A 20,700-nucleotide genomic window follows, 5' to 3' on the forward strand; every position below is an offset into this window, starting at 1 on the left:
TCTTCATTTATAATTTTGAGACAGGGTCTTGATAAATTGCCCAGGCTGGCCTCAAACATTTTATCATGCTTCAGTTTCCCAAGCAGCTACAATTACAAACATGTACCACCACATCTGGCTCCTGTTTTTAAAATTAACATACCTAAAACTTTATCACAATTATGTTTATCCTTTCAAAAACTCAATTTTTGTTATTGATATTTTTTCTCTTCCTTATTTCATCGATCACTACACTAACCTCTATTATTTCTTTCTTTCTATCGTACAACTCCAGTTTTTCCATATATTTAATATTTTTGTTCCCCTTTTGGCATATTTTCAATTTTTTTGACTGAAAAATGTGTAGAACAAGAGATAAGTTGTGAGCAAGCCTCATTCCCAAATTCTTAATCCCTGGAGGATGTCCATTCATCCTTCCTGACCCAGCCTGGCCAAGTGTGGTCTGGATGTCTGTACAACTCTGAGAAAGGTGATTATTACAGGACAGAGGCCACCAGGAAACTGAGACAGCTGTGAAGAAGGCCTTCCCTTTTCCCCCATTCTTGCAATCATGCCAGAAGGATTTCAGACATGTCCCTCAAGGGTAAAAGGCAGGAATTTACTAGAAGGGATAGGAAAGGAAAAAGGGGACACTTTCAAAGGATAGAGTGCATCCTCTCAAAAGAGGAGAGGCAGCATGCCTCTCTTGCCTTCCAGTTTTATTGGAGGTCCCAGGGAAATTTCTAGAGGATCCTGCCCAGGTACACATTTTGATTTTTGACTGACAGCATAGGAACTGCATGAACTGCCTCTAAGAGGTTGGTGTGGTGCTTTAAAAGTAGAAGTTTTAAAGGAAATGGAGTCCCCTGTTTTCCTACCCCTTAATCAGTTTTTTACCTTGGAATACCCCTCAGCAAGTTTTCTTTGTGAAGGTCTTGATGTTTTAGTTGCCAGGGTAAATTAAGTTATGATAGTTTTGATGATAAGAGAGAGTCCACGCGACCTGATTTCTGTAACAGGATGTTGAAACAATAGTTTTTCTTCAGGGGATGTAATTATGGCTGGAGGAAGTTTTGACACACCAGACCCCTATCTTCCAGTTGCTTATCTGTCAGTTTGTCCTCCCTAGCACCACCACCCATTCATGGCTCACTAGCTACTTATTAGTAATCACTCTACTGGATACTAAGTGTAGAATTGATTGCACACACTTGAAAGCCTGTGTCCAAGGCGAAGAACGGAAGTGCCCACTGAGTACAAGAAGACTGCAGCGCGCGCTCTGGAAAGGCAGGAGCAAGTTCCGCTTAATTCATTTATGTCCCTCTCAGGGCTAGGTCACAGTTCGGGGAGCCAAATGGGGTTGGGAAGGACTGGGGTCGCTCTCGGTCCTTTCAGTTCCACTCACCCACATATGGGATCGCTTTTCCTGTCACTCAGGCCTCAGGGGGTGGGCACTGGGTCACTAGCCAATCAGGCTCTCGGGGGCGGGGCGGTGCTTGCGGTCCCGGCAGGCGCGCTCAGGGAGGAGGGGTTGTTCTGCAGACCGCGATCCTGATGTTTTCTGCAGCCGCCGGGCTCAGAATCCCGTCTCAGTTTTTGTTGGCTGTGAACTCCACTGACCTCAGGAGCTGTAGGGAGAACGCCAGAGACTCCTCCCAAGCCGGAAAATGGTGAGTATGGGAGCCAGGTGTCCCCATATCCGGGAGGACGGCTGATTGCCATCAGCAAGAACCGACTGTGGCAGGACTGGCCTCCCGGCGTCAGCTCCGGAGTCTGCGGCCGGGTCCGCCGCAGGCGCCGCTTGGCCCTCTGTCCCCTTACTACCCAGGGTGGGGCTGGGCTGTCCGTCAGGAACCCCGCGTCCGCTCTGTTCTCAGCGCGGCGACTTGGGCCCGACTCCGGGCCCAGGCGCGCAGCTCTGCGCCCACAGCCAGCGTCTCCCTGGACTGGGCGGCGAGGACCAGGGAGGCGCTTTTTGCAAAACAGAATGTTTTAATTTCATTGAAGTCTAGGTTATCAATTTTCTCATTCTCACATCATGCTTCTGGTGTCACATCTGAAACCTCATTACCAGACTCAAAGTCGTCTAGTTTCTCTGTTGTCTTCTAGAAGTTTTAAACTAACTTTGCATTTTACATTTCGGTTTATGGTCCAGTTTTAGTTTTATGAAAGTTGTAAAGTCTGTGTCCAATCAGTTTCTTCGCATATGATGTCCAGGTAACGTTTGATGTTCAATAATGTTTATTGAAAAGATCATACTTTAATCATTTAGTTTCTTTTGCTCCTTTGTCAAAGAACAATAGACTGTATTTTTGTGGGTTTATTTCTGTTGGCTTCCCCCACCTTTCTGGATTTTCTGTCCTGTTCTGTAGATCTGTGTTTATTACTTCCCAGATGATGCACTGTGCTGTCTATAGATGATTATTGTCTGTAGATGATTATGTATTCTTTCCACCCTCCACCCTCCAGTACTGGGGATCGAACCCAGGGGTGCTTTGCCACTGAGCTACGTTCCCAGCCCCTTTAATTTTTAAAAAATGTTTTAGAATTTTGAGACAGGGTCTCACTAAGATGTCCAGGCTTGTCTCATATTTGCTGTCCACCTACCTCAGTCTCCCAGGTCGCTGGAATAGGGGTATCACTCTGCTAGAAGAGTTTTTTTGTTACTGAAAATATAACTTGTTAGGATTTTTATTTGGATTGTGATCATGGACTCTCTCTTCACGTGTTTTATTTTTAAATTTTTTCATTAGAAATTTGTGGGTTTTGTTTTATAGTATTTTGACAATTATATATAAGTATGTCTCTGTTTTAATCCTTGGTGCTATGTAAGTAGTGTTGTATTTTTAATTTCAAATCCAGTTCATTGCTGATGTACAGAAAAATTATGGGCTTTATTTTTTTTAAGAAATTTTTTTTAGTTATTGATGGACCTTTATTTTCTTTATTTATTTATATGTGGTGCTGAGAATCGAACCCAGTGCCTCACCCATGCTAGGTAAACACTCTACCACTGAGCCACAACCCCAGCCCCTGGACTTTGTTTATTAATTTTGTGTTCTACAACTTTGCTGTCTTATTAGTTCCTTGAGGTTTTTGCTGATTCTTGAGATGTTTTGCATAGTCTACTTCTGTCTTCTGTGAACATTTATGTGTGTTAATTCTCAGTTTCAATGGCTTCTCCTTCTGTTTTCTTGAAGTATAGGTTTCTCTCTCTCTCTCTCTGTGTCTCTCTCTCTCCCCCTCTTCCTCTCTTCCTGTACTGGGGATTAAAACCAGGAGTACTCTACCACTGGGTCACATCTCCAGCCTTATTTTGAGACAAAGTCTGGCTAAGTTGCTGAGATTGGCCTCAACTTGCACTTGAGATACCCGTGCCTCAGCCTCCTAAGTGGCTGGGTGTTGTGTGGTTTTTCTGCAATTATTGGTATGATCATATGATTTTTCTTATTTCATTTGTTAATGTAATTAATGGTTACATTGATTTTTGAGTTTTTTTCTTTTTGGGTGCTTGGAATTGAACCTAGGTCCTTACACACGCTAGGCATGTGCTGTACCATATATATTTTTTTATTTTTGAACTCAATCAGCCCTATACACCTGTAATAATCCCCACCTGTTTGTAATATATAATTTAACAAATACATTTTAAAATTTAATTTGTTAACATATATTAAAGATTTTTACATTAATCTTTCTGTAATTTTCCTTTTTTGTAATGTCTTATCTCGTTTTATTAGTAGGGTAATGTTGACCTCATTCCATGAATTAGGAAGTGTTTACTCCGCTTTTATTTTCTGGAAGGAATTTTGGAGAATGGGTGTCATTTCTTCCTTAAATATTTGGAAGAATTCACCAGTGAGATCATCTGGACCTTGCCCTGCCTGTTTGGACAGTTATGAGCCATTACTTCAATTTATTTAATACCTATAGGCCTGTTCATATTTATCTTTCCTTGTGTGCCTTTTGGTAGATTGTTATATCAAAGAGTTTGCCCATTTCATCAAAGTTACCAAATTTGTGGTCATGGGATTTTCATAATATTCCTTTTTGGTCTTATTTTAATACCTGTGTGATTCGTAGTGATGGGTGCTCTTTCATTCTGATAGTAATTTGTCTTTTTCTTAGCGTGGCTGTAGGTTTATTGATTTTATAGATATTTTTTAAGGAATAACATTGTTGATTTTTCTTTTTTTTATTTATTTTTCTTTTTTTATTGTAAAAAAATGGGATACATGTTGTTTCTCTGTTTGTACATGGCGTAAAGGCATACCATTTGTGTAATCATACATTTAAATAGGGTAATGTTGTTTGATTCATTCTGTTATTTTTTCCCTTCCCTCCCACCTCTCCCACCCCTCTTTTCCCTCTATACAGTCCTTCCTTCCTCCATTCTTGCCCCCCTCCCTAACCCTAACTCTAACCCTAACACTAACCCCTCCCACCTCCCATATGTGTCATCATCCACTTAATAGTGATATCATTCGTCTTTTGGTTTTTTGAGATTGGCTTATCTCACTTAGCATGATATTCTCCAATTTCATCCATTTGCCTGCAAATGCCATAATTTTATCATTCTTTATGGCTGAGTAATATTCCACTGTATGTATATGTGTATATATATATATATATATATATATATATATATATCACATTTTCTTTATCCATTCATCAATTGAAGGACATCTAGGTTGGTTCCACAATCTGGCTATTGTGAACTGAGCAGCTATGAACATTGATGTGGCTGTATCTCTGTAATATGCTGATTTTAAGTCCTTTGGGTATAGGCCGAGGAGTGGGATAGCTGGGTCAAATGGTGGTTCCATTCCAAGTTTTCTAAGGAGTCTCCACACTGCTTTCCAGAGTGACTGCACTAATTTGCAGCCCCACCAGCAATGTATGAGTGTACCTTTCTCCCCACATCCTCGCCAACACCTGTTGTTGTTTGTATTCTTGATACTCGCCATTCTAATTGGGGTGAGATGGAATCTTAGGGTGGTTTTGATTTGCATTTCTCTTATTACTAGAGATGTTGAACATTTTTCCATATGTTTGTTGATTGCTTGTACATCTTCTTCTGTGAAGTGTCTATTTCCTTAGCCCATTTGTCGATTGGATTATTTGCATTCTTGGTGTAGAGTTTTTTGAGTTCTTTATAGATTCTGGAGATTAGTGCTCTATCTGAAGTATGATTGGCAAAGATTTTCTCCCACTCTGTAGGCTCTTTCTTCGCATTGCTGATAGTTTCCTTTGCTGAGAGAAAGCTTTTTTAGTTTGAATCTGTCTCAGTTATTGATTCTTGCTTTTATTTCTTGTGCTATGGGAGTCCTGTTGAGGAAGTCTGGTCCTAAGCCGACATGTTGAAGCTCTGGACCTACTTTTTCTTCTATAAGATGCAAGGTCTCTGGTCTGATTCCAAGGTCCTTAATCCATTTTGAGTTTAGTTTCGTGCATGGTGAGAGATATGGGTTTAGTTTCATTCTGTTGCATATGGATTTCCAATTCTCCCAGCACCATTTGTTGAAGAGGCTATCTTTTCTCCATTGCATATTTTTGGCCCCTTTGTCTAGTATGAGAAAATTGTATTTATTTGGGTTTGTGTCTGTGTCCTCTATTCTGTACCATTGATCCACCTTTCTATACCATGCCGTTTTTGTTACTATTGCTTTGTAGTAGAGTTGAAGATCTGGTATTGCGATACCCCCTGCTTCACTCTTTCTGCCAAGGATTGCTTTAGCTCTTCTGGGTTTTTTATTCTTCCAGATGAATTTCATAATTGCTTGCTCTATTTCTGTAAGGTACATCATTGGGATTTTAATTGGAATTGCATTGAATCTGTATAGCACTTTTGGTAGTATGGCCATTTTGACAATTTTAATTCTTCCTATCCAAGAACATGGGAGATCTTTCCATCTTCTAAGGTTTTCTTGAATTTCTTTCTTTAGTGTTCTGTAGTTCTCATTGTAGAGGTCTTTCACCTCTTTTGTGAGATTGATTCCCAAGTATTTTATTTTTTTTGATGCTATTGTGAATGGGGTAGTTTTCCTAATTTCTCTTTCTGAAGATTCATCACTTATGTATAAAAATGCCTTAGATTTATGTGTATTGATCTTATATCCCGCTACTTTACTGAATTCACTTATGAGATCTTAAAGTTTTCTGGTGGAATTTCCTGGTTCCTCTAAGTATATAATCATATCATCAGCAAATAGGGATAGTTTGAGTTCTTCTTTTCCTATTCATATCCCTTTAATTTCTTTGGTCTGTCTGATTGCTCTGGCTAGAGTTTCAAGGACGATATTGAAAAGAAGTGGTGAAAGAGGGCATCCCTGCCTTGTTCCAGTTTTTAGGGGGAGTGCTTTCAGTTTTTCACCATTTAGAATGATATTAGCCATGGGCTTAGCATAGATGGCCTTTACAATGTTAAGGAATGTTCCCACTATCCCTATTTTTTCTAGTGTTTTGAGCATGAAGGGGTGCTGTATTTTATCAAATGCTTTTTCTGCATCTATTGAAATAATCATGTGATTCTTGACTTTAAGTCTATTGATATGGTGAATGACATTTATTGATTTCCTGATGTTGAACCAACCTTGCATCCCTGGAATGAAACTCACTTGATCATGGTGCACTATCTTTTTAATATGTTTTTGTATGCGATTTGCTAAAATTTTGTTTAGAATTTTTGCGTCGATGTTCATTAAGGATATTGGTCTGAAATTTTCTTTCCTTGATGTGTCTCTGTCTGGTTTAGGTATCAGGGTAATATTGGCTTCATAGAATGAGTTTGGGAGGGTTCCCTCCTCTTCTATTTTATGGAATACTTTGAGAAGTATTGGAATGAGCTCTTCTTTAAAGGTTTTTTAGAACTCGGCTGAGAACCCATCTGGTCCTGGACTTTTCTTTGTTGGTAGGCTTTTGATGACTTCTTCTATTTCATTACTTGAAATTGGTCTATTTAAATTGTGTATGTCCTCCTCGTTCAGTTTAGGCAATTCATATGTCTCTAGAAACCTGTTGATGTCTTCGAAATTTTCTATTTTGTTGGAGTATAGATTTTCAAAATAGCTTCTAATTATGTTTTGTATTTCAGTCGTGTCTGTTGTGATATTTCCTTGTTCATTCCGAATTTTAGTGATTTGGGTTTTCTCTCGTCTTCTCTTTGTTAGTGTGGCTAAAGGTTTATCAATTTTGTTTATTTTTTCGAAGAACCAACTATTTATTTTGTCAATTTTTTGTATTGTTTCTTTTATTTCAATTTCGTTGATTTCAGCTCTGAGTTTAACTATTTCCTGTCTTCTACTACTTTTGGTGTTGGTCTGTTCTTCTTTTTCTAGGGCTTTGAGCTGTAGTGTTAGGTCATTTACTTGTTGAGTTTTACTTCTTTTATTAAATGCACTCCATGAAATAAATTTTCCTCAAAGTACTGCTTTCATAGTGTCCCAGAGATTTTGATACAATGTTTCTTTGTTCTCATTTACCTCTAAGAATTTTTTAATTTCCTTCCTAATACCTTCTGTTATCCATTCATCGTATAATAGCATATTGTTTAATCTCCAGGTATTGGAGTAGTTTCTGTTTTTTACTCTTTCATTTATTTCTAACTTCAATCCATTATGATCTGATAGAATACAAGGTAGTGTCTCTATCTTCTTGTATTTGCTAACATTAGCTTTGTGGCATAATATATGGTCTATTTTAGAGAAGGATCCATGTGCTGCTGAGAAGAAAGTGTATTCACTCTTGGTTGGATGGTATATTCTATAAATGTCTGTTAAGTCTAAATTATTGATTGTGTTATTGAGATCTATGGTTTCTTTGTTCAATTTTTGTTTGGAAGATCTGTCCAGTGGTGAGAGAGGCGTGTTAAAATCACCTAGTATTATTGTGTTATGGTCTATTTGGTTTCTAAAATTGAGAAGGATTTGTTTGACATACATGGATGAGCCAGTGTTTGGGGCATAGATGTTTATGATTGTTATATCTTGCTGATTTATGCTTCCCTTAAGCAGTATGAAATGTCCTTCTTTATCCCTTCTGACTAACTTTGGCTTGAAGTCCACATTATCTGAAATGAGGATGGATACTCCAGCTTTTTTGCTGAGTCCGCGTGCATGGTATGTTTTTCCCCATCCTTTCACTTTTAGTCTATGGGTATCTCTTTCTATGAGGTGAGTCTCTTGCAGGCAATATATTGTTGGATCTTTCTTTTTAATCCAATCTGCCAGTCTATGTCTTTTGATTGATGAATTCAGGCCATTAACATTTAGGGTTATTATTGAGATATGATTTGTATTCCCGGTCATTTGGTTCATTTTTTAAATTTTATTTATTTATTTATTTATTTTTTGACACACCTTGGTTCCTCCTTTATTTGACAGTTCCCTTTAGGATAATTCCTCCCTTTGCTGATTTGCTTCTTTGTTTTTTATCTCTTCCTCATGGAATATTTTGCTGAGAATGTTCTGTAATGCTGGCTTTCTTTTTGTAAATTCTTTTAGCTTTTGTTTATCATGGAATGATTTTATTTCATCGTCAAATTTGAAGGTAAGTTTTGCTGGGTATAAGATTCTTGGTTGGCATCCATTTTCTTTCAGAGCTTGAAAAATGTTGTTCCAGGCCCTTCTAGCTTTTAGGGTCTGGATTGAAAAATCTGCTGATATCCATATTGGTTTCCCCCTGAATGTAATTTGGTTCTTTTCTCTCACAGCTTTTAAAATTCTGTCTTTATTTTGTATGTTAGGTATTTTCATTATAATGTGCCTTGGTGTGGGTCTGTTGTAATTTTGTGTATTTGGAGTCCTATAAGCCTCTTTTTTTTTTTTAATTTTTTTATTATTGTCCTATAAGCCTCTTGAACTTGATTTTCCATTTCATTCTTCAGATTTGGGAAATTTTCTGATATTATTTCATTGAATAGGTTGTTCATTCCTTTGGTTTGTTTCTCTAAACCTTCCTCAATCCCAATAATTCTCAAATTTGGTCTTTTCATGATATCCCATAGTTCTTGGAGATTCTGTTCATGATGTCTTACCATCTTCTCTGTTTGGTCAACTTTGTTTTCAAGGTTAAATATTTTGTCTTCAATATCTGAGGTTCTGTCTTCCAGGTGTTCTATCCTATTGGTTATGCTTTCTATGGAGTTCTTAATTTGGTTTATTGTTTCCTTCACTTCAAGGATTTCTGTTTGGTTTTTTTTCAATATCTCTAACTCTTTATTGAAATGATCTTTTGCTTCCCGTATTTGCTCTTTTAACTGTCGATTGGTGCTATCATTCAATGCCTGCATTTGCTCTTTCATCTCATCATTCAATGCCTGCATTTGCTCTTTCATGTCATCGTTTGCTTCCCTGATCATTTTAATTATGTACATTCTGAACTCCCTTTCTGTCATTTCTTCTGCCATGCTGTCGTTGGATTTTATTGATGTAACATCTAGATTTGTTTGGGGCATTTTCTTCCCTTGTTTTCTCATATTGTTCAGGAATCAGTGGGTCATTAAGATATTGCAGATTTCCTCTATTGACTTATAATGTCCCTGAAGATTGCTAGTATATCCCCTCTTATCCTACAGTAGCCTGCAGTCTTAGAGGAAGTTGATAATGCGGTGCTCTACAAGGATGCTGCCTCTCTAGGGTTGGTGACCCTCAGGTGGGGTATATTCCCTGATAGTGGGCAGAGGTGCCTCCACTTGTTGACCAATGGTCATCCAAAGGGGAACTAGACTGTGGGCTGAGGCAAAGCCTGTTTGACCTGTGTCTCTGGTTTTACTGTCCTTGTGGGAAAACCTCACCCGGCAGGGAAGACTCACCCAGTGGGGAGGTCTCGCTGGTCAGTTCCCCTCCTAGAGGTTCCCCTCAATCTACAACTACCGCCTGAGCTGGGCTGTCTTCCTCTGCAACGTTCCCAGGGGCCCGGACCTACCTCCTGGGCCTGGGAGCCTCACCCTTCGCAGACGAGTCTCCTTAGGCTGCCTCTCCTCAGAGAATCTGCCCGCCGCCCTGGAAACTTCGCTCTGCCCCTAGGCGTGTCTCTGTGCGGCTCTTCCACCAAGAAGCCACCTAGGTCCTGGGACCCTGCTCTGCACCTAATCGCCTGGCTATGTGGCCCCTCCTCTGAGCCGCCACCTGGAGCCCTGTACAATAGCTCCGAGACCCAGAGACCCGCCACACACCTCTTCCTCCGGACAGCCACCCGGTGTTCCGACACAGTCACTAGGAGTCCAAGCAACTCACTTCGCGTCTCCTCCTCCCGCCAACCGTCTGTAGCCCTAGGCAGTCACTCCGAGTCCAAGTGACCCGCCCTGTTCCTCCTCCTCCTCGGGGTAGCCCCCCAGGTGTTCAGGAGCAGTCGCTCAGAGACCAAGCGACCCACCGAGCTCCTCCTCCAGGCAGGCCACCGGTGTTCAAGAGTGGTCGCTTTGAGTCCAAACAGCTCACCACGCAGCTCCTCCTCAGGCAGCCGCCTGTAGCTCTGATGCAGTCACTCCTAGACCAAGCGACCCGCTGCGCTTCTCCTCTTCCTCTGGGCAGCCCCCCGGTGTTCAGAAGCGATCGCTCTGAGTCCAAACAGCTCGCCACGCAGCTCCTCCTCAGGCAGCCGCCGGGAGCCCCAGTGGTTGCTCCGAGTCCAAGCGCTGTGCTGAGCCGCCTCCTCTACGATGTTCCCAGTGGTCCGTGTTCACCGCTCCAGCGGGGGGAGGGGTGTCTCGCCGAGCAACTCCACTTCACAAAGTTCCCTGCGTTCCGGGGCTACCGCCCCATCCGGGACACCTCCCCAACAGGAGAGACTCACCTGGCGGCTTTGAGTTGGTCCCAAGTCTCTCACTATCTCCTCTTTTGAATCCTGCATCCTGGAGCAACATGAAATGCAGCCGCCCTCTAGTCCGCCATCTTGAAAACCAAACCTGATTTTTCTTTATTGATTTTGTTTGTATTTTCTTCTCAAATTGCTGTTTTTCTGTGTTTGGTTTAGATTCATCTTTTTTTCCTCCATTTTCCTAAGATGGAAAGTTAGAGTATTGATTTCAGCTCTTCATTTCTGGTGTATGCATTCTCTGCTTTAAACTCCCCCCAATTACTGCTTGTGCTTTATTCCACAAATATTTCATAAGACATAATTTTTTTTTAACCCAGGGGAGCTTAACACTGGGCCACATCTCCAGCCTTTTTATTTTTTATATTTTGAGATAGGATCTTGCTAAATTGCTGAGGCTGGCTTTGAACTTACAATCCTCCTGCTTCAGCCTCCTGAGCCGCTGGGATTATAGGTGTGCACTACTGTGCCTGGCTTCAGGTCTTATCTTGTAATGTGTTTCCTGGCATGCACAAGGCTTTGTCAGTTCCCCAGTATACCTGAGTGCTTTTGATTATTTTAATTACTTTTGTTTTTTTTGATACTAGGGATTGAACCACTGAGCCACATCCCCAGCCTTTTTTAATATTTTATTTGGAGACAAGGTCTCAGTGAGTTGCTTAGGGCCTCACTAATTTGCTGAGGCTGGCTTTGAACTTGGGATCCTCCTGCCTAAGTCTCCCAAACTGCTGGGATCACAGGTGTGAGCCACCATGCCTGGTGATAATCTTTATTTCTGAAAGACTACAGTTTGACTACAGTTTTGACTACAGTTTTTGACTAGTTTTTCTTGCTGGGCTTTACATGATCTGTTGTATGTGTCAGTTGTCACCTACTATTCCAGGTGGTCACATGCTTTTTGTTTACTTAACAACATTTCCAGGCAATTCCTGCCAATTTTCAACTGGCTTCTGACATAGATGAAATCAAGAAGAGAGCCTTGGTTTAGACCTTTGGATAGCCCCCAGATGGGTTATAGCATGCAGATGCAATAATTTGCAAGCAAGACCTATTCTCCTCTCCCTGGTACCATTGACTATGGTTCCGTGCTAGGAATTGAGACTTCTGTCTTCGGGAGTGGTACAAGGTGGCAGGGGTGGAACACGGACCACTACCAACTCAACAAGGCTTTTCTACCATTTTTCACTGTTTTCTTTCTTCATTCACATTGTCACTGTAAATATTTGACAAATTTCAAGCACTTAGACAAAGTTCTCCTTTTTCCATGTTTCTTTGGAGTGACTTGTTTGGAATGGCTCATGGTACCATTTTTCTGACCTCATTCTTCCTGAGCTTTGTTGTATTTTATTGGTCTAAATGATTTTCCTTGTGCTTGTTACCACACATCTTGATTACTGTTGCTTTGAAGCAAGTTTTGAAATTGTGCAGTATGTGTCTTCCTACTTTGCTCTTTATTAAGATTGTTCTTATATTCTAAGCCCCTTACAATTCCATGTAAATTTCAGTATCACCTTTTTCTGTATGGTAGTTGCCAGAAGCTCAGTCCTTGTCCTTGGTGCCTATCCAATAATAAAGACAGGTTTTGAGAAAAAGAAAGAAGTTTTATTGATTTACTAGCAAGTGAGAGAAGCAACGGACTAAGGCCACAAAGGTTGCAAATCTAACACCAGGGGAAACAGAGGACTTTTAAAAGGAGGACACAATGGAAGGTGGTGTCACACCCCTGTCATCTCATCTCTTGAGAGACTGAGAGGTAGGAGGATCACAAGTTTGAGGCCAGCCTCAGCAAGTTAGTGAGACCCTATGTCAAAATAAGAAATAACAAGGGCTGGGGACGAGGCTCAGTGGCAAAGTCACTCCGGGTTCAATCCCCAGTACCAAATAAATAAGTATGGGAAATACAAGGGCTGTGCTCCAAGTATTATATCAGTAGATATAATTAATGTCCAACCTGTGTCCTTCAAGAGCCATCCAGTTCCCAGGCCTGGAGTTTCTTTATTCTTGTATCACAAGCCTAGCACAGGAAGAAGGTTAATCTTGCTTCCCACACAGTTGGGAACAGTAGGAGGAGAAAGGGAAGAAGAAAAAAAAATTTGTCAATTTTAAAATAAGGCATCAGTGGTCAGGCATCATGGTTTATATTTAAAGCGTGAAGTGAACCCCTGCTGCACAGTCACCTAGGATTCTGATAGTTATTACACTAAATGTCTAGATTGGGAACATCTTAGTGATTATTGAGCTTATTGATCTATGAACATGGGATGCTTTTTCCATTTATTTAAATCTTCAGCTTTTTCCAATAAGTTTTGTGGTTTTCAGAGTGTAATTTTTGTACTTCTTTTGTCAAATTGAAGCTGATATACTTATTCTTTGGGTGCTAATTTAAGTTCATTTTCCTAATGGCATTTTCAGGTACTCTGTTGTATGTGTATATGGTACACTAGGCTTTGCTTATTCTGTTCCTTTTATCTTCGTGAACAAATATCCATCTGTGTTACTTCCAAGTTTTGAAAATTACTGCATGGGGCTGGGGAGATAGCTCAGCTGGTAGAGTGCTTGCCTCACAAGCACAAGGCCCTGAGTTTGATCCCCAGTACCGCAAAAAAAGAAAATTACTGCATGATGCTGCTCTGTACAGCTTGGTGCCAGTTTTTGTGGGGGCCTGCATTTTCAACTCGTTTAGGTGCTAATTTAAATGGGAATTCATCTTTGGGAGTTGGTTTGGGATTGAACAGACACCACTCTGCCACATGGGATGGGAATCTAGAATAATTCCCTCTCTGAAAATCAAGTGTATGATGATTTTAAAGATCACATTACAGGAAATAGCAGTGGAATGTGACAGGGGACATCTTCATTTATCCACTTTTTTGTTTGCTGAGGTCATCATCAGTTGGTTTACCTAATTGACTATTTGTCCTTCTCATCAATGTCAGAATTGTCTACTTGACATTTTATTTGGCTATATCCCCATTACAGTGGGACTTTTTTTCCGTACCTTGTCTTATCTTCTGTTAAGTGTGTTTTGGTTATTTTCCCATTTTTAAGCATGCACTCATTCATAATTACTCTGCATATAAATTCTTTTATATTTCATGTATCTCAGATTTCTCCATTCTGTTTTTGTCCTTTAATTGCCTTGATTTTAGAACATTTTAGTTTTTCATTTTTTTTTTTTTTCCTAGCACTAGGGATTGAACCCAAGGCCTCATACATGCTAGAGAAGCAATCTACCACTGAGATACATCCCCAGCCCTCAGTTCCTTTCTCTATGGCTTACTCTTCACATTATTTAAAAACGTTCTACCTATTGTAGTCAAGAGACATTTGCCAGTAACTGCTGAATGTGTTCTGTATTTGTGTTTCATATTTGAATCTACAGTAGATTGATGATTGTCCACAAAATAGGGAGAAATGGAATGCATATTTCAAGTAGAGACCAGTTGGCCTTGCTCCATGTTTTAAAGTGCTTGTACCATCTCCCAGAGCTCAATGGTGCCTGCTGGATTATTACTATTATTATCATTAGTGGGTACCAGGCATTGAGCTTCGGGCCTCATGCATGCCAGGCAAGTGCTCTACAAGAGAACTATACCCCCCAGACCCACCTACTCTGCTAATCAACGTTCTGTACAAATGCCAGCTTGTGGAAGACTCCTTTCCTTTTGTCTATTTGTTTTCTACTAATAGTAGGCTGCTCTGAATATTAGGTTTGTGAGGCAAGTCATCACTCTCCTTTCAGAAGACTTTGATCATTGTTAGACATTTGTTATTCCTTTTAGGTTTATAAATGTGAAATACTGAAGAGTCTGTTTTGGAGATTTATGGGATTTTGTGAGGTATGCTTTGGGAGAGGTGATGTCAGTGTGATACTGAGTTCTTTCTAAGAATGTGTGTCATCTTTCCACTGATTTGACTCTGCTTTGACATCGCTCAATAGAAATTTAAAAATCGTTCTGTTAGGATCGTTAAATATCCATCATTTATCATAGTACTTTATTAAATTTGGCCTGGAGTAAAGTGCTTGCAAGTTCCCAAATCATCTCTCATGGTGTAAACACATAGGATGAGCTCAGTTCCCCAATGGTCAAATTGTGACAACATGCTTGAAATAGTGTCTTTCAGGTAAGCTCGTTAGACACTCAGTGCATACAATGTTTATGGGGTCTAATCCTCTAGACACCACTGTGAGCCTGGAACAAATTGATAGACATTCAGAAGGGAAGCTGGAGTTCATAAACTACTATATAGATCATTTAGGCACAGTGAAGCACTCTTATGATTTATGTTGGTGAATCACTCCCAAGTTCCAAGTTCCCTGTTACTAGCTAAGTTTGAACTATGTGAACAGACTTTGGAATTTAGAACTGCTTTTTTCTTTTTTGCATCAGGGATTGAACCCAGAGATGCTTATATACTGAGCCACATCTCCAGCCTTTTTTATTTTGAGACAGGATCTTGTAACATTATTTAGGGTCTCCGTAAGTTGTCGAGGTTGGTTTTGATCTTGTGATCCTCCTGCCTCAGTCTCTCCCTAGTACTGGGATTACAGGTGTGTGCCACCATAGACAGCTAATGTTAACTCTTCATATCAGGTGGTAGGGCTTTGTTATGACAGATATCAGAGACCAGCTCTACAAAGAGAAATGAAGGAGACCCAGCAGCACATCTTACTCCCTGAGCCGACTAATAAGAGGGGGGTTCTTCTTGCTGTTTCCTTTCTAAATAGCCCAATTCTAGCCCTAGAACTGCTGTGTGACCGGGAGTGTCATCCAAGGACAAGAATTCTCATGACCAAGTCATGGAGTACACATTTAGAAACCACAGAATCATGTGAACCTTTTATGAATTGAGTGCAGATCCTCTGTTTGTCAGTTGGACTCATTCTCCTGCACATGTATGTGGAATATTTTAGGACTCAGTGGCTTTTCAGGATGTGGCTGTGGACTTCACCCAGGCAGAGTGGGCTTTGTTGGATCCTTCCCAGAAGAATCTGTACAGAGATGTGATGCGGGAAACCTTCAGAAACCTGGCTTCTATAGGTAAGACCAACATCATTCCTTCACCTAGTCAGTTACAGGACAAGTGTCCCTTGGTCATGCATGCTGTTCTGTGATTTGGAATGTGAAAAGGGAAGAATTTGGTGAAGGAATCAAGCATTGTTACAGTATACATTGAACCTAGAAACTAGTAATTTTTCTATAATTTCTTTTTTTCGATGGTGGTGGTACTAATGATTGTACCCAGGGACACTACCTACCTGCTACAACCCTAGTCCTTTCTATTATTTTTTTAAAATTTTGAACCAGTGTCTCACTTCATGGCCCAAGATGGTCTTGAACTTGCCATTCTCCTTCCTTAGCCTGATTACAGTTGTGCACCACTGCACCTGACAATTTTTCTATAACTTTTAATAATTCACAATAATTTTTCTGTGTCTACATTTTAGGAAACAAGTGGAAAAACCAGAACATTGAAGACCAGTTTAAAACTCCTGGGAGAAATTTAAGGTAATTTGCAGGTATAAGAGAAAACAAGGTCCTTTTAAGGAATCCTAGCATGTCATAGAATTTTTAAAACAATCCAACGAAACAAACACAATTTTAAGTCTATTTATCATTAGGAAATTTGCAGCAGAGCTATGTACTTAAATGAAACAGAACTGTTCAGTGCTTACAAAATAGTTCACTTGTAAACTAAGAACTAATTACTAAGAACCTGCATATGTGAATAGTGCTGGTTTTTTTTTTTGGGGGGGGTGGGGGAGTGCTGGGGATCGAACCCAGGGCCTTATGCTTAAAAGGCAAGCCCTCTACCAACTGAGCTATCTCCCCAGCCCCATGCTGTTTTGATTAAAATAGAGACAAGTGGGAGTCATGTTGCAGAGTATGTGGTCATTTTGCCAGTCTTGGGAAAAATCCTACATGTTCCCTGATTTGGGAGAGCAATGTAATTCCAAGACTTACTAATAAATAGATAGGTATTATAGTCGAACCATTGCTAATGCACTTGTCATTTTTTACAGAAGTTATGTGGTAGAGAGACTCTGTGAAAGTGAAGAAGGTGGTCATTGTGGAGAAACCTTCACCCACACTTTAAGTCTTAATCCGAGCACGAAAATTCCTCCTGGAGTAAAACTGTGTAAATGCAGTGTGTGTGGAAAAGTTTTCCTGTGTCATTCATCCCTTAAGAGGCACCTGAAATCTCACTCCAGACACAAGTCACATGAATGTGAGGATTATGGAGAGAAGCCACATAAATGTGAACAGTGTGGGAAATCCTTCCTGTCTCTCAGAAGTGTTGGAAAGCACGTGGCGTCCCACAGGATTAAAGGCCCTTTTACTTGTGAGGCATGTTTGAAAGTCTTTGATTCCTCCAGTTCATTTCAAACACATCAGCAAACTCACACTGCAGCAAAACCCTCTGACAGCCAGCAGTGTGGGAAGACCTCTGTTTGTTCTAGTTCATTTCAAACACCTGGCAGACTTCACACAGTAGAAAAATCTTATGAATGCAAACAATGTGGTAAAACTCTCAGTTCTTCCTGTTCCCTTCGAAGACATGAAAGAAGTCATAATGGAGAAAAACCCTATGAGTGTAAACAGTGTGGTAAGGCCTTCACACGTCACGGTTACTTTCGAGAACATGAAAGAATTCATACTGAAGCAAAAACCTACGAATGTAAACAGTGTGGTAAAGCTCTCAGTTCTTCCAATTCCCTTCGAATACATGAAAGGACTCACACTGGAGAAAAACCCTATGAGTGTCAACAGTGCGGTGAAGCTTTCAGATGGCACAGCGACCTTCGAAAACACATACGTTTTCATATTGAAGAAAATCCCTTTGAATGTAAAAAATGTGGCAAAGCACTAAGTTCTCCCAATTCTCTTCGAATACATGAGAGGACTCACACTGGAGAAAAACCCTATGAGTGTAAACAGTGTGGAAAAGTCTTCCGATTTCAAACTTCCCTGATAAGGCATGAAAGAGCTCATGCTGGAGACAAATCCTATGAGTGTATACAATGTGGTAAAACTCTGAGTTGCTCCAATTCTCTTCAGGTGCACGAAAGGATTCATAATAAAGCACGACCCTATCAGTGCAAACAGTGTGGCGAAGCCTTCAGATTTCACGTTGCCCTCAAAGTGCACGAAAGAACTCATGCTGGATATAAACCTTATGACTGTCAACAATGTGGGAAAGCCTTCAGGTGCCGCGGCTACCTTCGAAAACACGAAAGAATCCACACTGAAGTAAATCCCTACGAATGTAAACAGTGTGGGAAAGTGCTCAGTTGTCCCAGTTCCCTACGATATCATGAAAGGGCTCACACGGGAGAGAAGCCCTCTGTGTGTAAACAGTGTGGGAAGAGGCTCAGTTGTTCCAGTGCCCTCCAAAAACATAAAAGAATTCATGCAGACAGAAAAACCCTATGAATGTCACCAGTGTGGTAAACCCTTCAGATTTTCCATTTGTCTTCAGATGTGTGAAAGAACTCATGGAGGGAAATACTATGATTATAAAAAATTGTAGTGAAGGCTTCAGTTTTTTCAGATCTTTTTCAACACATGGATAAGACTCACACTGGAGAAAAGCCCTACGAATGTTTGAAATTTGTTGAAGCCTTCATTTGTTCCAGTTCCATTTGAAGATAACGAAAAAAATGCATTCAGCAGGAAATCTCTGAAGGACTGTGGCTGTACCTTCAGAGGCCCATAAAAATGCACACTGAAGATGGATGTTGTACACCTCAGGGTGGGCGTAGGATTGAGACACCAGTAGTTTGGAAAATAAAGGAAAGCTTTTGATTTTTAACAATTGCTTTAAAAGTCATGAGAGAACTCCCATTGGAAAGAAATCTTTAAAATGTAGGTAAAATTGAAACCCTGATGCAAATTAATGATTGCATAATAATGTTCAATTTTACCACATGAACAAAATTTACATAAGTTTATGAATATAATATGTTTGTCAGTGGCTCACACTTAAAAGTTCTCTGGTCTATAAATTTCCATTTCTTTGTAAGGAAACATTAAGATGAGAATTCTATTGGTGTAGTTGTATCGGTTAACAAAGGGATAAATTCAGAGAAATGCCTTGTTAGGCAATCTCGTTGTGTGAAGTTATAGAGTGTATTTAGACAAATCTAGATCGTATAGTGTACTACCAACAAACTTAGGCTAAATGCTGTTGCCTGTTTCTTTTGGGCTCCAACCTGTACATTAATGTATTTAGTACTGTAGGCAACAGTAACTCAATGATAAGTATTTGTATATCTAAACACACCAAAACATAGAAAAGATACAGTAAGGATATGGTATAAAAGATCAGGGTGGATGGCCCACGATTGTTGCAGCTTCAAGGTCAGCCTGGGCAGCTTCTTGAGGTCCTATATGAAAATAAAAAATAAAAAGGTTTGGGGGATTAGCTCAGTGGTCCAGTGCCCCTGGGTTCAATCTTCAGTACTGCAAAAATAAAATAAAAGATAGACCTGTACAAGATACTTCCTGTCACAGAACTTGCTGGTGTTCTGATGGGAGTGCTTGGTGAGTCTGAGTGATCGGTGACTGCACGTGAAGGCCCACGACATTGCTGGACACTACTGTTGACTTTATACACACCGACACTTCTAAATTTATAGACTCCTAATTATGCTGAATTTATAAAAATCATTTTATCATCAAGAATAAATTAACCTCGGTAACTTTGTCACTTTATAAACTTAATTTTTTTAATCTTTTTCACTGTTTTGTAATAAACACTTAGCTTAAAACACAAACAGGCCGCGCATGGTGGGGTACACTTATAATCCCAGAAGCTCCGGAGGCTGAGACAGGAGGATTGAGAATTCAAAACCAGCCTCAGCAAAAGCGAGACCCTAAGCAACTCAGTGAGATCCTGTCTCTAAATAAAAAGTACAAAATAGGGCTGGGGATGTGGCTCAGTGGTCAAGTGCCCCAGAGTTCAATCCCTGGTAACATAAATTTTTTTTTTTTTTTTAAAAACCAGATCGTATGATTGAATAAAGCATTTTGTTTATGACTATTGTATAAACATTTATTCATTTTATTATTGTTTACTTTTTAATGTATTTTGTTAAGGACTAAGATATAAAGGCATCAGCCTCGGCTCACACAGGTCCAGAATCTCCAAGGTCACCTCATCGGTCCCAGGGGACATTCTTCAAGAACAGCAACACTTGGAGCTATCATTTCCTATCATGACTGCTTTCTGCTGGAACCCTTTTTGCTGTTGTCTGGTACTGGGGTGGAACCCAGGGCTGCTCTCCCACTGAGCTCCATCCCCAGACCTTTTCATTTTTCATTTTGAGACAAGGATCCTCTAAGTTGCCCAGGCTGACCTCAAACTTGTGATCTCCTGTCTCAGCCTTCCAAGTCCAGCGGGTAACAGGCATGTGCCACCATGCTCCAAGGAATCCCTTTTGCAGAATGTGTCTGAAACTCTTCTTGAGGAGAAGTCACTCTTCATAGATTTGTACATGGTGATTTTCTTGGTCCTTTTTATCATAGACTTGCTTGTAAGCAGATAATGTACCATGAACATTCCTCTCTGTTGATGAAAACTTTGTTATTGGGGGTCCATGGTTTTCGGCTTAAGGAGCTTGAAGTCTGCAGAAGTTTCTGCTAAACTGCTTACCACAAATTTTCTTGGGTGTTCTTTTTTTCCTTCAGTTGTTCTGTCTCTTGTCTCTTCAGCTATTCATTTATTATGTGACAACCTTTTTTCTTTTGGTACTGGATATTGAAATCAGGGGTGCTTTACTACTGAGCTACATACATCTCCAGTCCTTTTTATTTTTTTATTTCGAGGCAGGGTGTTGCTAAATTGCTGAGGGTCTTGCTAAAATAGCCCAGACTGACCTTGAACTTGCAACCCTCCTGCCTC

The 20,700-nt window shown here is 40.2% G+C and overlaps 1 protein-coding gene across 3 annotated transcripts; it reads left to right on the plus strand.

Annotated features, from left to right (window-relative positions):
• The first annotated feature begins 1,512 nt into the window (after positions 1-1,512).
• On the plus strand, positions 1,513-20,581 carry LOC124967817 (zinc finger protein 709-like). 3 transcript variants are annotated; one of them, XM_047530165.1, is made up of 4 exons: positions 1,513-1,649; positions 15,710-15,836; positions 16,244-16,304; positions 16,820-20,581. In XM_047530165.1, the coding sequence occupies exons 1-4, from the start codon at positions 1,647-1,649 to the stop codon at positions 18,228-18,230; spliced, it is 1,602 nt and encodes a 533-aa protein (XP_047386121.1). In that variant the 5' UTR covers positions 1,513-1,646; the 3' UTR covers positions 18,231-20,581. The 3 variants fall into 3 exon arrangements, with proteins under 3 accessions (XP_047386121.1, XP_047386122.1, XP_047386123.1); XM_047530166.1 differs by having other exon boundaries at positions 1,519-1,649; positions 15,728-15,836; XM_047530167.1 differs by lacking the exon at positions 1,513-1,649 and adding an exon at positions 1,762-2,196.
• Positions 20,582-20,700: the final 119 nt, after the last annotated feature.

The sequence above is a fragment of the Sciurus carolinensis genome, chromosome 17 (genome assembly GCF_902686445.1).
Source record: "Sciurus carolinensis chromosome 17, mSciCar1.2, whole genome shotgun sequence".
NCBI lineage: Eukaryota > Metazoa > Chordata > Mammalia > Rodentia > Sciuridae > Sciurus > Sciurus carolinensis.